This window comes from Bombus affinis, chromosome 7 (assembly GCF_024516045.1).
Source record: "Bombus affinis isolate iyBomAffi1 chromosome 7, iyBomAffi1.2, whole genome shotgun sequence".
Taxonomy (NCBI): domain Eukaryota; kingdom Metazoa; phylum Arthropoda; class Insecta; order Hymenoptera; family Apidae; genus Bombus; species Bombus affinis.
The window spans coordinates 8,722,641-8,737,149 of record NC_066350.1 but is presented as its reverse complement, the minus strand read 5'-3'; the positions used below and the strand labels follow the sequence as shown (position 1 = coordinate 8,737,149).

Below are 14,509 nucleotides of genomic sequence, written 5' to 3'. Positions count from 1 at the left end.
CTCTTGTTAGTGCTACTTCTTTAGCTTGTTTTGGTGTTCACGTACACACAGAGAGAGACAGAGAACCGGATAGGTAGATGCTTTAAATGCCAATCGATTTTTCCAATAGTTTATAATCTGTGATTAATTGGCAACTTTTCCACCCGATGCGGTTTTCTCAGGAACCATCGAAATCCGCATTCCCTCACCCCTTTCGCTGTCTTCTACGCAACTTTTCGGAATAAATGATCGTTCGACCAGATAGCACACGCTCGTCTTCGAGATTATAGACACTCTGTATAATTTTGTTGCCGCTGGAAGAAATACGCATCCCATAAAAATCCCGTAAAGACGAAGTGTACGGGAAGTCGAGACGATACTGGGAGAATAAACTTGCGACGAAATGTTAACGCTCTGACAGAAACGATGGTGACGGCGTTACATTCTCAGCCTCACGATACCATCGATTGTCCGGTCGCGAAACGAAAATTTCGACACCAGGGTCGACCGACGTTCAATCGATCGAATCGATTTTAAGTGGAAGCTTTCCAGACGAACGAGATGTTAACGATTGACAATCCGATGGGTGGCAACGATCGTTATCGGTCATCGTCGTCATCGTCATCTTCGTCGTCGTCGTCTGGTTGAACGAAGTGGTAAGAAGCGTATTGGGAGCGGAGAGGACGGGGCAGCGGAGATTTAATGGAGCGGATCGCTCGGTACCAGGGCGCGTGCTACCGCGTATACGGCCCGGCTGACCCCTTCATACGCAATAAATCAATTATCGCTCGTTAGCAAGAAAAATATACCTTCAATCGAATCACGTTACTTAACCCGAGTGTCATGGTAACCAGAACGGTGTTTTGCAAGCACGCGTCCATAATGCAGTCGTCTTATTTGTTCAAGCTACTTACCGTGTGAATTTCTTACCCCTTTGTCATAAATTACGATTAGGTATCTGTCAAGAGTATTTGCTCGCCGATGATTTGTTCGTCGGTCATTTATACGGTTGGCGCCACGCGATGACGTCTTCATCGAAGAAGTCAGACAAGAAACACGCGAGATTACGTACCATCGTTGATTTCACGCGATTCTTACTCTCGTAAACGATGATATTGTTCGCTGGATGGATGCATGCTGCGGTCGTTTTTTACTTCACGTCGATCTAATTTACGGATAGAGGACATTGCCATCGTTCGTTCCGTATGATCGACTGTAAACAATTATTCGAGATCGTGAGAATCGCGATTGTTGAATGGACATTCCAAGCCACGGTCCGTGTCCGCGGGAAAGTAGAAAATACCGTGTTAGTCAGCGATGCTCGCGGATGAGCGGTGCTGTTTCTATGGATAGGCTAGTTCTACACAGAGATGTACCTACATACGTTACCGCCCACGAGCATTCGTACACCTGCTGCAATTTAATCTTGAAATAGCTTGATTTTTTTTTCTTATATATTACATGTTATAATTAGACTAACAGATTTTTATGAGTTTGTGGGAAATACTAAGATGTAAAAATATACAAAGTGCACATAACATGCGAATATACGTGAAATATCGAAAGAATACTATTTGCTACAATATTTAATAGGTTAAACAATTCTCTACTTAGGTTCCCCTTTTTCTAATTAGACGCATAAAAATATGAATTTATTTTTTATATATTCCCAGTTTAGTTAAAGTACAATAACGTTCCTCTACCGTCAATTCTTTATCTTTTTTCCCATAATTCGAATCAAATGTTGTGCTAAATTTAAACTGAAACGAGAGATATACTCGCATCGCTCTAATTCCATGTTTATCTCTAATTGACGACTGACACTTCATAGAATCCATACGAACTTTTAGAACGTGACTAGAAACACTGAATGCTTATCGTGGTACACATATTCCTGTGTGAAACTAGCCATAGAACTCTCGCGCGGACCGTTCCACCGTACAGAAGAGCAAAACAAAGGTTTATCGTTCTTGTCATCGACAAACCATGTTTTCCTTTCGTTTGATCGAGCAAAACGAGTCTGCAATCAGGAGGTAAATGAACTCGGTTCGATTATTAATTTACGGTTCTCTTTCTCGAGTCGAACGAATACAAGTCAAAGAGTCGTTCTTCGTTATAGTTGCAAGAGGGTCGACATTGTGAAAACAGAGTGACGATTTCACGGGTCGCTGGAACTAATATTAGATCGTCCCTCTCCAGTTATAAAGCGTAGAACGAGAGGGTATCTGCGCGCGTGGACATCGAGATATCATACGCGTCGGACGAAGAAACGTCTCGCCGGTTGCTGCTTTTAGTTGCTTTCGCGACGACTCAAGATGCACGGAGCACCAGAGGGAGAAGCCTCGCGAAACGGTCGGTTCGAACGGGCAATGAGTTTTATCAAAACTCGATGGCCTGAATTCGTAGCGATGAATGACGATGGATGACGTGTTCATTGAAGTATGTTCCTCTATTCTTAGAACAGAGTACGTGGCTAGCTCAGTAGCCAACTCGTTAAGTATTCTACTTTGAGCGAGCGTGCGTCCCGCTTCTAAACTAACGATCCTCGTACCGACCAATCAGACGGTTGAATTTCAAGCTAGAAACAGTCGTAAAAGTAAAAGTACTGTGCCGAGCTGGCGAGAATATGTGTCCGATTGACAGTAATGAATTAGATTTACTTCAATCTCATACGGTCACGTCTACTAATCGAAGGGACCGCTGTAACAAGAAGGCAGCTCCAATTTTTCCATTAATTTGAGTAAACCGACAAATACCAACCCTAATTCGATTCGAATCAAATCACTCTTACCAATGCGCTTTTACGATCCACCAATATTCTTGCAATTAGTATGGCAAATCCGTGCAGAATTCTATACAAAGGTTCTAGATCTGTAGGTTCTTAATTTACGAAACGAATTGTGCGTTCGCAATTGTATTTATTAAACTTCTTCGTAATAGACATAAAACAACAGAAATAGAAGGTAAAAGTTTAATCAATAACAGAAGAAATATAAGATCTGGTAAATAAAAACCTACCATTGATCTTTAAAACAGCAGAAGTAAATCTCTGTAAATAAAATAACATAGTAATAAAAAAGATACTAGTTGCATAGATAGAGTGTGGAAAGAGGCGTGACGAAGTGAAAGGGCAGCTAGGGCAACGTAAACCCTGGACAGCGTTGAGAGCGACGCTGTGGGCGGCGGTCCAACGGAAAGGGTCCGGTGTATAGGGCTTCGCGTAATGAAAAGCACCGTTTGGCCGCTCCACAGCGGCGAATTTCGCAAACAAACATTCCTGGACGATGATGCTCTATCCTACGCGTCCTCGCGAATATTGCTCGCCGACACACGCCGAGCGGACGAGCTTTGTGCGCCCTCAAATCGGCCGCGAGCTGCCGCAGTTACAACAGCCGCACAACTTTCCAATTTTAATTGGATTTATAGCCTCCGGGATCCGTCGATCTTCTCGCCTGACGCATCCGCGTTTTTCGTGTCTCATAGCGGAAGCCTTTTGTAACAAGAGCAACGAGATGGATTTTTCAATTTTACCCTATCCATCTCTCTTAAAGTTCTACCAGTGGAAATTATTTAGGAAATGGATTAAAAAGATAAACGTTGACTCGAGAAAATCTACCACGACGTTGAACGGACCCAAAAACAACGTTTCTCCGTCGTTTCCTAAAGTGATCGTAATTATGCCGTGGAAATAGCTTCGCTTCGCGTCGTACACCCTTCACGTTTCATTTACGCTTTTCCAAGCTAAAATCTGAAACATTCAATTTCCCACGTCAAACATTTCCACGAATAATTGAGATATGAAAGTACTCTTATTCGTCTAAATTGTACAATACGTTATGCTGAATGGGAGAATACATATTACGTCGAATGTGACGTGGGATATTTAGTTGCCAACCCAATAGTTTTGGGAATTTCGTTACGGCCATGCCAAAAGACATGGTTTCGAGAAAAATGTAAGAAACGTTTTAAGACGACATTTTTCCCGGATGGAAAAAGATCTTGTAACTTTATTGTCGATCAAATGCCCATTGTTCGTACAATAATACCGCATATCACGTATGACACGAAAAACTCGAATTACCTACATTTGAAGAAACTACATTTTCTTATTTGAAGCAAACAATTCCTCGATTGTCACTTTGTAAATTGCTTTGGCGCAATACTCTATGCAAAGATTCGAAGAAAATTAAGAAGAAACTATTAGCGAGGTGTGCCCTCTTAACCTCCGTCGAAATAAAATATCTCTCGTTAGAGTCAATCGACTTTTAATCGGACCATGTTATGTTAAAAACCTCAATCATGCGAAATTGAATAAATTTAGTTTGAAGATTTTTATTCTTAAAGAAGAGTAGCTTTATTAGGTATATTTCATTTCCTTTCATTTTCTTACAGTGTTTTTCAATGGCTTATCCAATAACGACTAGTATAATTAATATTATTTTAAATTTCTGTAGTTCCTGAGAGTAGGTAAAGTCAAGACGTTTTACGTTGAAGCCCTCATTGTCTTCGATAAGTCTATTGTCACTGTTTAATTTATCATAAAAATTTAAACGATCTGCGGAACGAGGTGCTTCATTTATTGTAAAGTTTTAAGCTTTGCGTTTGATATAAGTTTACGTTTGACATTGGTAGATAATGTTGATTTATTATTTCATATTTTTGATTTATTATTTATTATTTCAAGAGAATTGGAGAGTTCATTTTGCTTAACCATAACCAAGTGATTTGGACGTTTTCTGCGAGATAATTATAAACCTAAAGTGGAACTGTACCTTGGTAGTTTCGATAATTTTATTGCATAGTAGTTGTTCTATGAGTTGACAATTTTTTGCAAAATAAAGAACACAATATTGACACATTAGACACATAAGGGAAAGGCTTCTATCTGGTACGTTACCTTTAAAAACTAACTAACTAACATGGTGAGTGACATCCCATGGATAGAATTATCCGAAGCTATCCAACTTTTATGTCGATATTCTGGACTTTTGTTTCGATTCTTCAATTTCTTTTAAGCGTAAGCTTCAAACTTACGTTACGCAAGTGAATAACACAGCCAACCCGCCATCTCTCGTTTCATTTTTTTAATTCTATTTGTATAAGAAATATCCGTGTCCAGCAATGAACGTAATGTAAAATGTATTATCGGGCTATACTCGTGAATAATAACAATAATGATACGCGATAATGACATGGAATCCATACTAAGTTTAATTAGTATTCTAGAATTTTGAGGATCGATGACTTTCTGCATAATATGGCCGAATAAATCGCCCGATAAACAATAACCTTTTCATTCGCAGCTACTCTGGTTTAAAAAACATCGAATTTAATCCACGTTGATTTTCGAGTCGATCGATGAACACGTTACAAAAAACCGTAATTATACCAGATTACATATACATATACGTTGAATGTAGCGAGGTCGGAGAAAAATTGGCTCGTAAATAGTTCTTCATCGTGGTGGACGAGCGCAGTGAAGGGCATGCGTTAGCCAGACGGTGGCCGATTAAATCGCGTTCGCCCTCCGGGTTAAATATTGACGTTTTCCTACATAAAATTCATGCGAACATTTATTTCCTGATATGTATTTACCTTGTCCGCCAAGTACATCGGGTTCCGGTTAAATATCATCGCCTAGCGGCTGTTTATTCAATCGAGCCTTCTATGAGGAAATCGGGCGAATTCAAACGTATATGATAAAATGCGTGCACAAAAGACGATACTAAATCGATACCTGTAACCAGTCGTATGATTCATACGTTATAATTTTCTGATTGCAGGATATTAATTGATGGGAATATCGGCGAAGAAACAGGATACGAAAACGATTCGCACATGTCGGCGAAAGTGTTAAGCAGCGGAGGTTGAAAGTGTTCTCACAAAGGAGAGAGAAAATCGACTGTGTACTGTGAGACGAGTGGCAAGGTCCTGTGGTTTGATTCGTTAAACTCAACTTGGATCGAAGTCGAAATCGATGGCGCCATTCAACCTACCTAGTCATCGATGTTATTTCTTCATCGGAAGGGACTGATATTCGGCTCATCCTCGATACAGGATTGAGCCCGAACAACTGTACAACAGCGCGAGGAGAGATGTCTCTTCTACCATCGACCGCAGGAATCTCCAATTGGTCCTGAGTCTCGTCGATCTTCCTCGAATCTTCATCCACCGCATCTTCGATTCTTCTTCGAGTAAGAAAAAAAATAAAGAAACACGTTCATCGAGAAATCTTCAAGAAGAACCAGAAGACTGGATCGAGTTCGAGGAAGATGAACGACAAGATAGCGAGAGAGAGAGCCGTTTGAGTCAGTGTAGGCGAAAGACAGCAGAGAAGAATATCGAATCCTGTTCTTCGAAGGTTCGTCTTCGAAGTGACGATTATCCGGAAAATTTTTTGTCCATCATCTGCGAGAAATCCAAACATGGAGCCGTTAACGTGGTGCACGCGCAGGCTCGGTGGTAGCGTAGCGGCGTCCGAGGAGTCGACGATCGCCGTGACTCTCGCGAAGGTTGCCGCCACGACCTCCTCCCGTCTCTCGACCAACGCTAACCCTGTCAACGATTGTTCTTCCACCACGACCTGGATCTGCGAAACCACCTGCCGTCTGACTGACACTAGCGAAGATGCGAACAGTGTCCTCCGTCATTGTCACTGTTGGTCAGGCAGTGCCACTCCAGGACACGACGGACCGCCACTTTCTCTCTTCTTGCCGAATCGCCAAAATCAAAGCAACGTTTGCGATCTCTGCGAGCGTCTTCGTGGACGAAGCTGCGATTATTCCACGCTAGACGAGAAAAGCACGGAAGGACGTTTCGATCGAATAACAAGACGCGGGCAACGACAAGTGGTGAATCGTGACGTAAATCACACCATGATTTCCTCCAAGATATCACAGCGCGACAGGTTGGTGTCTGACGCTTCCTCGACCAGCTACGTCTCCAGCGTCGTACGGTGGAGTTTGAGGCCGGAGAGATCGTTTTGCTGGACCAGGCAGAAGCATGCGTTAGCCTGGACGATTTTGTTCCTATTGGTACTCGTGCCCTCCACTTCCGCGAACCTGCAAAAGGGAATGTCAAGAGGTTCCTCCAAAGAAGAGGGAGGTGAGTTCGATCAGTTACGTCTGTATCTACCGTTCGTCGCTCGGGAGAGATGACATTCGAGACGGCACATGGCAAGAGGAGTACGCTCGGTTAATGCGTTGCCTGTAACATCCGAAACTCATTTTTTCGATCCTCGCGTGCAAACATATCAAACGATGGTTATAAAATATTCAATTTCATTATTCGATCGAATTAAAAGGAAAGCTCAGAATCATTTTACGTTAATTAAGGAAAAACGAATGAACAGGCTGACGAAAGTTTTCGAATTCTTGTAGGCGACTTTTATGAACATATTATGTGTTATACAGAATATTCGGAAATTCATACCGTACGCTAATTTTTTTTTTTTTACTCAGCATATGTGCGCGATAAATATCTTGTAATTTGTGCGTGTTTACAATTATACGTGATTCATACATTTGTATGTTTTTACGTTCCGAACGGTACATTTTTCCATTGGTTTTAAATTCGATCAATCGTGACAGTCTGATTACAGTGCTAATAAAATTTCAAAATGTTTCGTATAACATGCCATATCGACGTAAAAGTGTCCTGTGCTAACTGTTCAAATACTTTCTTGAACCGGTGTATCTCTCGAGAATAGCCACTATCGTATAAAATTCTCAAATGAGTTTCAAGGAAGTGAAAACGTGTATGTTAACGAACGATTTCTCTCTCTTTCGACCGGTGTTTTTTTCCGGATTGCTCCCCCTGGAATGCCTCGCAACCGGAAAACTGATAATGAACTGGGACAACAAACACAGTCGGTAATCGAATTTCGAATCCATGCTGCGCATTAATTACATTTGGCACAGTTTTAACGTTGGCTTAATGATATTACAGTTGGTCGATGCGACGCGCGAAATATCGCCGGCAATTCCGCTTAATTCGTTTCGATGAACAGAACATCGGAGTATGAAACAGGATTTAAAAGAACACCGATAAAACTTGCATGCATACTTAGTGCTTTTCCCATTCTCGCTTTTTTAACGACCCTATTTTAGCCCGATAACGTAGCGAAGATCGATCACTCCGTAAACAATCAAAGTATATACGTAGAGTGATGCAGTGTTCCCTGGATCATGGTAACGTCTTCTGCCATGTATTTTTATATTAATCGTATTTCCATCGTTTTACCATCATATTTTGTTACGTTCGATGTTTACAATTATTGGGTTTGGTGATTGGTTACCGAGAAAAAGAACGAGACATTTTTGTTTTACGTTGTACGTTTATGAGGACATTACTAACAGATAGGAATTGTACTAATTACATAAACTGGATACAAATACTGTTTTATATTATTTAGACTATACAGTGTATATCAACCCTTTTAAAATTGATTTCTTTCTATCGTTCGAGAAAATATACAGAAACAAATAATTTCTTTTTATTAGTTGTCGATAATGAAAACATTCTTTACCGGCGATTTTGTAAAGAAAATATAACGCATTGAAATACGAGATCAGTTTTATCGAGCGCAAATATATTTATCGTCTAGTTCATTAGCATAACAACTTCTTAAAGCACAATGTATATGGAACATCGGGTGTAAAAGGATAGTGCAAAATTGTAACATGAAACCAACCAAATCAGATTGCGTTGAAACTCGTTCTCATTGAAAAAATGCCATCTATATACACCAATGTAATATTCGCAAATATATATTATACAACGGAAAACAGAAAATTCATTAGCTCTGCTAAACGAGGGAACCGTGAGCTATAAAGGTGAATATTCATATTCATAAATACGGTAATATGCTTGAGGACATGCAGACAACTTTCCTTATCCCGGATTATTGTAATTTATCAGCTCGAAAGCCAGTTATAATGATCCGAGGAATACTGTGTAGCAAAGCAAACGACGCTCGGAATAATCACACATTTGTCTCAGCGTCTCCGAGTTGTAGATCGCTATTTTCTAGACCAGAAGTTCTTTAACTCTTCTAACTCTCGTAACAATTTGCATCCTTTTCGTAGACTATTCGACAACTTTCGTTTGTAACTGCTTTCGGTATACCGATTCATCAAAGCAATTGAAAGCAGTAGCAACGATACTTTGCTTCGCTTTTCTAAGTTCGAAGAAACATTAGCGAAACCTGAGGGTACGGTCGTACAAGTGCATCGCCAGCACGACCGTATTTTATGAAGGCAGAAACCCTCGCCTCCCAGCTGTTTGTAAATCCGCTCGAAAATATTGACCGCGTCTATCCGGCGTGCGCGCATCAACCGAACGTCCGCGCGAATGCAAATATTAATTAATTGCCGACCAAATTGCAGCTCGGATATCAGGTTCGTTGATTTTTCCGCGTCGTCGATGATCAAGCCATCATACATGTAGGTACATAACCGTTCGTAAGTATTATGACATTTAAAGATCACACGGGAGTAATACGACAAGTGTATTTTTGATGTTTTTTAAACTTTCACCTTAGCCGATGATAAAACAGACAAGACAAATTTAAACCGCTTGAAAATTTAACAATGAAAAAAAGTAACAAATTTAAGCTTGGCTGTTACGTTACTTTCGAATTCAATTCGGATAAAGCATCCATATATTCGATGTTGCAACGATACTGCTGTCAATGTGATATAACAAACATCAATTCTTCTTTTGTCTATATACACCTGTCGCGTCTTTATCATATTTCTTATTATCTGGCTGCACGAATGCTACAGATGCTTTTACAATGCAGATTTAGATTCTCAATAGATTTCTTCGAGTCTCGGAATTCACATTCAATTTCTTTAATAAGACAGTTTAGAAAACTGTGATGCTGTCGACAGATCATTAGTACGATTTACTATATTTACTATATGCATGTTAGATTGCAACCTCGCGCGAATATAAAATTCTGCTCGATTAATCATTTCTTTATTATTTTCGATTCGTTATCACGTTTCCTATAAAATCAGCAAGTGTCTTAATACGCATGGACGAGAATGTATATCAGGTTATCACATTCCGCGTTTTTCACCTCGTCGATCGATACTCCTCTTCCTGTTGCTCGAACAAAGTATTTCAACGACTCGAGAACTGGTCTTTCCCAATCGTTACTTCGAATCGGGTTAATAAGTCATCAGACGGAGTGAATTGTCAAGCGGAAGATAGGGATTAATAGTAGACACCACTGAAGTCACTAAATGCTTCGTAATGGACAGATTTTCGACCTACTTTGCATTTTTGCGACAAGGAGCTGGTGTGATTAAGTCGCTGCCCATAAATATTTGAACCCCTTTTTATTATCGGGGATGAAATGTATTATAAAATATACGTACATTGCCCAATATTATTAGTGAAATTTTACATGTTCCAGGTCACAAGTTATTCTAGTTTTAACTAGTTCTTTTGCATAATAGTAACAAATTCTACGTATCAATTTTAGCAATTGCAATCACACGTTATAATTACACATTCGATATTTTCCCAACGTTGAAAAGGGCGAGAAAAATGTATGTTTAGTCTGAGAATCAAACGAAGAGATAGTTTTGACGCGGAGAACATATTGAATTTTATAAATTTGCCCTTCTATGAGATGACAGAGGATGGCTTGCAAGTAAATTTTCTGACGCACGATCGACTGAATATCTTCATTGGCGATGGTGGAAAAAATATGAAAGAAGAGATGAAGAGCGTGGGTTAACTGTACGTCATGGTGCTTTGGTATTTCATCGCACAAAAGTAAAACCTTTTTCATTTTCGACGAGATTAATTTCCCTTTTCTCTATAGACTCACGGTAGACTTTAAATCAGAATAAATTACTTTTGTGTCGGAAAGTTGCTTCGACTCTTTGTAAAGTGAGAATCGTGTTCCTCGGCCAGATTCGACAAAAGGGCTCGTCCTATTGAAACAATTCGCACTGTTTCTCAAGAGTTACATCATCCCAGCATTAATATCTTTGATATCATTAATTCATATCTTTAATTTATCAGAGGAACGATACCGGCCTGTATTATCGACTGTTTCATAATATTACAGAAATAATATGCGTTTGCGCAACTTAATCATTATACAGAATCGATTCGTTCGCATTTTCGTAAAATCTCTACTTCAAAGCGGTTCATTTCAACGCGTGATGTTGTAATGGAGGGAATATTCGTTCCAGGTTTATTACGCTCGTATATGTATAAGCGAATAACGCTCGTATATATTCGACCTGAAACGTCAAAAATGATAAATCTTTTCTTCAGCGAAATTGTTTCTTGGATAAAGGTAGATATTTATTTTTGCAATTTGTAACACTTTTATATTATAGAATAATGACATTATATTTTACGATCGTTAATGTAATGCACGGATGGAAAGCGATTCTTTTCATTAACGCGATAAACACAATTCATAATTAATCTAAAAATATTAAAATGTATAAAATATCTGATACATTTTACAATATGCTACCATACATAATTGGTACGATACATATTATAAAATTATATATTAATGCAATATTGCGTTTCTCTTTTTGTATTTAAATGTTTGACGTTGACTATTTTCCGTGTATTAATATACATACTATATATGATGTTCCAGGTTTTTCCATTCAGATATTTCATTTTATTATAACTTTTTAATAAAGTTTCAAACGGTGTATGTGTGTGTGTATAACATTTCTCTTTTCTCTTATTTATTTCCATAGAATATTCTGCCAAACTTTAATCGAGAAAACCTGCAACACCATACATATATACCTAAAATGCAAAGTGAGCAGACTTTATCTCACAGTATTATTAGTATATGGTCATGGCTCAAAAATTTAGGTTACCTTATTTGATGAAGGAATTTGAATTTTTTTAACGGGGGAAACGTTAGCATGTTTGAGCTTTTATATAATTTTAAATTAATATATACCGGAGGAAAACGTTCGGTTATGATTATTTTATAGATATTTTCAGTGTTTTGACATCTCGAGGGAAATTCCAATTATTCAACGAGGACAAACAAAGTATTATAATATATTAAATAATCGCATAAATTAAATAGATTAATAATTTCAATTGGAAAGTTTTATAATCCGTAAAATCGTTTCGCGGTCCATAAATTAAATATGAAACGTCGCTGTTTGTAGAAACAAAAGATACAATATTATAAAGAGGGCAAATTCCAATAAACCTACTAAAAGCAAACAAATAGTATAAAATTATTTCTTATTTTATTTTGTCTTTCACGTTTCTTTCCTTTCGTGAATATTTTAAAACCTTAAAATAAATATCTCAAACTCTTGCGCGGTAATAAATATCGATTGCTTCAACGAATAGAATAAATAAGTCACTGATAAGAACGTGCCAATTATTGACCGTATGAAATACAAGTTTCAACATTAATCTTTGCCGAATCGAATTTGTTTTAGACTTTGACTGGAAGATTTGAAATCGATTTTGTCAAGAATAAATATGTTTATCAACTAAGTAGATATGTGATACTTTGTAAAGTAGCAGACCAGGGTAGGTTGTAGCTCGTTATGTAACTCGATTATATTTGGGTATCTGAAACTCATTAATCAAGTGTTTCGTATGCTAAGGTGTACATTTGTGCATGCACATACGTTAGGCCTTGATGGTCGGTATTCAATCGTTTTCGTTTCCATACCAATAAATATTCGTGTTGTCTTTTCTATTCGCCTAGAACTACGATGTGTAGAACTGTATATTATAAATTACATTGGTACATAATGGGGTACGCCATGTACATTGATACGCCTGCTTTGAGGCATTTCTATACCGCGACTACATATTTTTCTTTTCTTTTTTAAATTCGATTCTTTGAAAATGACCTGAAATTACATTAACAGGACATGAAATATCGCAAATGAAATATCGCAAGGTATTTTTGACAAAGCTCGTGTCACGGTAAAGGAAGGCTCATTGTCACTGAATCGATGTGCAAATATTTGCAAGATAGACAAAACGACCTTATTGATTCGTATATACATAGCACTACATGCTATATTTTAGCATGATTTTTTCGGACTATCGATTGAAACAAAAATTGCAGAGAAATCAAAAGCTGAAAAATATATCAACGTTCTTTCCTACATGCAGCATCAGCCGTGAAATGGTTAACGGGTTACAGCTTTTCTAACCAGACGGATCGAAAGATGTGTTTGTATGATCGGGATTTGTTGTGATTACGTGAAAACTTTCGGAAATTTCGTTGACTGATACGATTGGAATACGCTTCCTGATAGCCGATCAAAATTTTAAATATGCGAAGAAAAAAAACATTTCGTTCATGTGGATTCCTCTGGCGCATGCGAGAGGACCGTGTCACAGACGTAATTCGGCCGAATCACGCGGAACATCGGCTACAGACAGCACAGTGAATTGAATGTCAGGGGAGTAAATGGGCTGGAAATATTTAACCCGACGCCTTCCTTCCTCTCTCCGTCTGGTCGAATTAGCGAGCAAGGAAAGCAGGTGAGAAGGAAGCTGCATCGGTTACCGACGTCGTTCGGCTCCGATGCGTCGACACGCATCTACATATTTACACGTGGCTCGTAAAGAAACGTTTTTATCTATTTTGCAAGCGAAACACGAATAAACGAATGGAAGCTGGCAAATCGAATCACACGATGACGAATTCCAACATCGTAAATTTAATATAAAATTGTTCGAGTTTATGCTACGTAAAAATTTACCCGTTCAATTTTACCTGGCTACTTTTTATTTCTTTATTTATATTTATATATTTTACGATGATTTTATAGTTACGAGAAACTTAATAATTTCAAATATTAAGAAAGAGGAAAAATATCCCGATTTGAATGCAATAAGTTGTCACCAGAAACGACAGGCGATAATTACGGATCGTACTTCTCCCTCGCGGCTCGCTCGAATCAGCGCGAACTGGTTAAAGCCGGCGTAAAGTTGTTTCCGAGGTATTTAACTTTTTAAAAAAGTCATGCAAATCTGCATTAATTTGTCTACGTGCTATGGCTTGGTTCTTAGAAGTCCGCTATTATGCATACACAATTTCCGTGCACGCGAACTCGCTTCCGGGTGCCCCCAAATGGTTACATTTTTGCCGAGTCGCGGTTGAACTTTGACCGCAACTCCGACTCGAAACACCTTGCAAACTTGACTGCGAACCTTGGTCTTTATTCTTTCTCCTTCTCGGCCTTCTTTTTTGCTTCGTTCGAACGAAAAACACAGTTTAAACGCGGTCAGCCTCGGTCTCGCTTCCCTTCTCGTTTTTCCATTAATCGCCCAGCCATTTCTATCGCGTTTATCCGCCACGCTCGACATCGTCTCGCAGAGAGGCAACCAAAAGAAACAGAAAGAAAACGAGATTTCGTCGCTATATTGTTGCTCACGAAGTTCATTTCGTGTTGTATTGCGAACGCTACTGTTTCCCGTATACTTTTTCCCGTGTACTTCTTGGTATCTAACGGACATCGGCCAACTGAATTTGTTCAACGAAGAAACA

The 14,509-nt window shown here is 38.9% G+C and overlaps 1 protein-coding gene and 1 long non-coding RNA gene across 6 annotated transcripts in view; one reads left to right on the top strand and one right to left on the bottom strand.

The window, feature by feature from the left end:
* LOC126918926 (uncharacterized) overlaps positions 1 to 14,509 on the bottom strand; it is a 136,800-nt gene that overhangs the window by 1,590 nt on the left and 120,701 nt on the right. The window contains exon 5 of one of the 2 annotated variants that reach the window (XR_007711466.1): positions 2,878 to 3,727. The exons of the other annotated variant lie outside the window; for it this stretch is intronic. This is a non-coding gene — a long non-coding RNA (uncharacterized LOC126918926). Of the gene's footprint in view, positions 1 to 2,877; positions 3,728 to 14,509 lie in introns of those variants that run through there. 2 annotated transcript variants of the gene reach the window in all.
* Positions 1 to 14,509, top strand: part of LOC126918872 (insulin-like peptide receptor) — a 116,846-nt gene that overhangs the window by 29,792 nt on the left and 72,545 nt on the right. For all 4 annotated transcript variants that reach the window (XR_007711449.1, XM_050727328.1, XM_050727330.1 and 1 more), the window contains one exon: positions 5,763 to 7,083. Coding sequence is in view for 3 of the 4 variants with exons in the window: in XM_050727328.1 (XP_050583285.1) it covers positions 6,405 to 7,083 (679 nt within the window). In the remaining variant the exon portion in view is untranslated. The remainder of the gene's footprint in view (positions 1 to 5,762; positions 7,084 to 14,509) is intronic.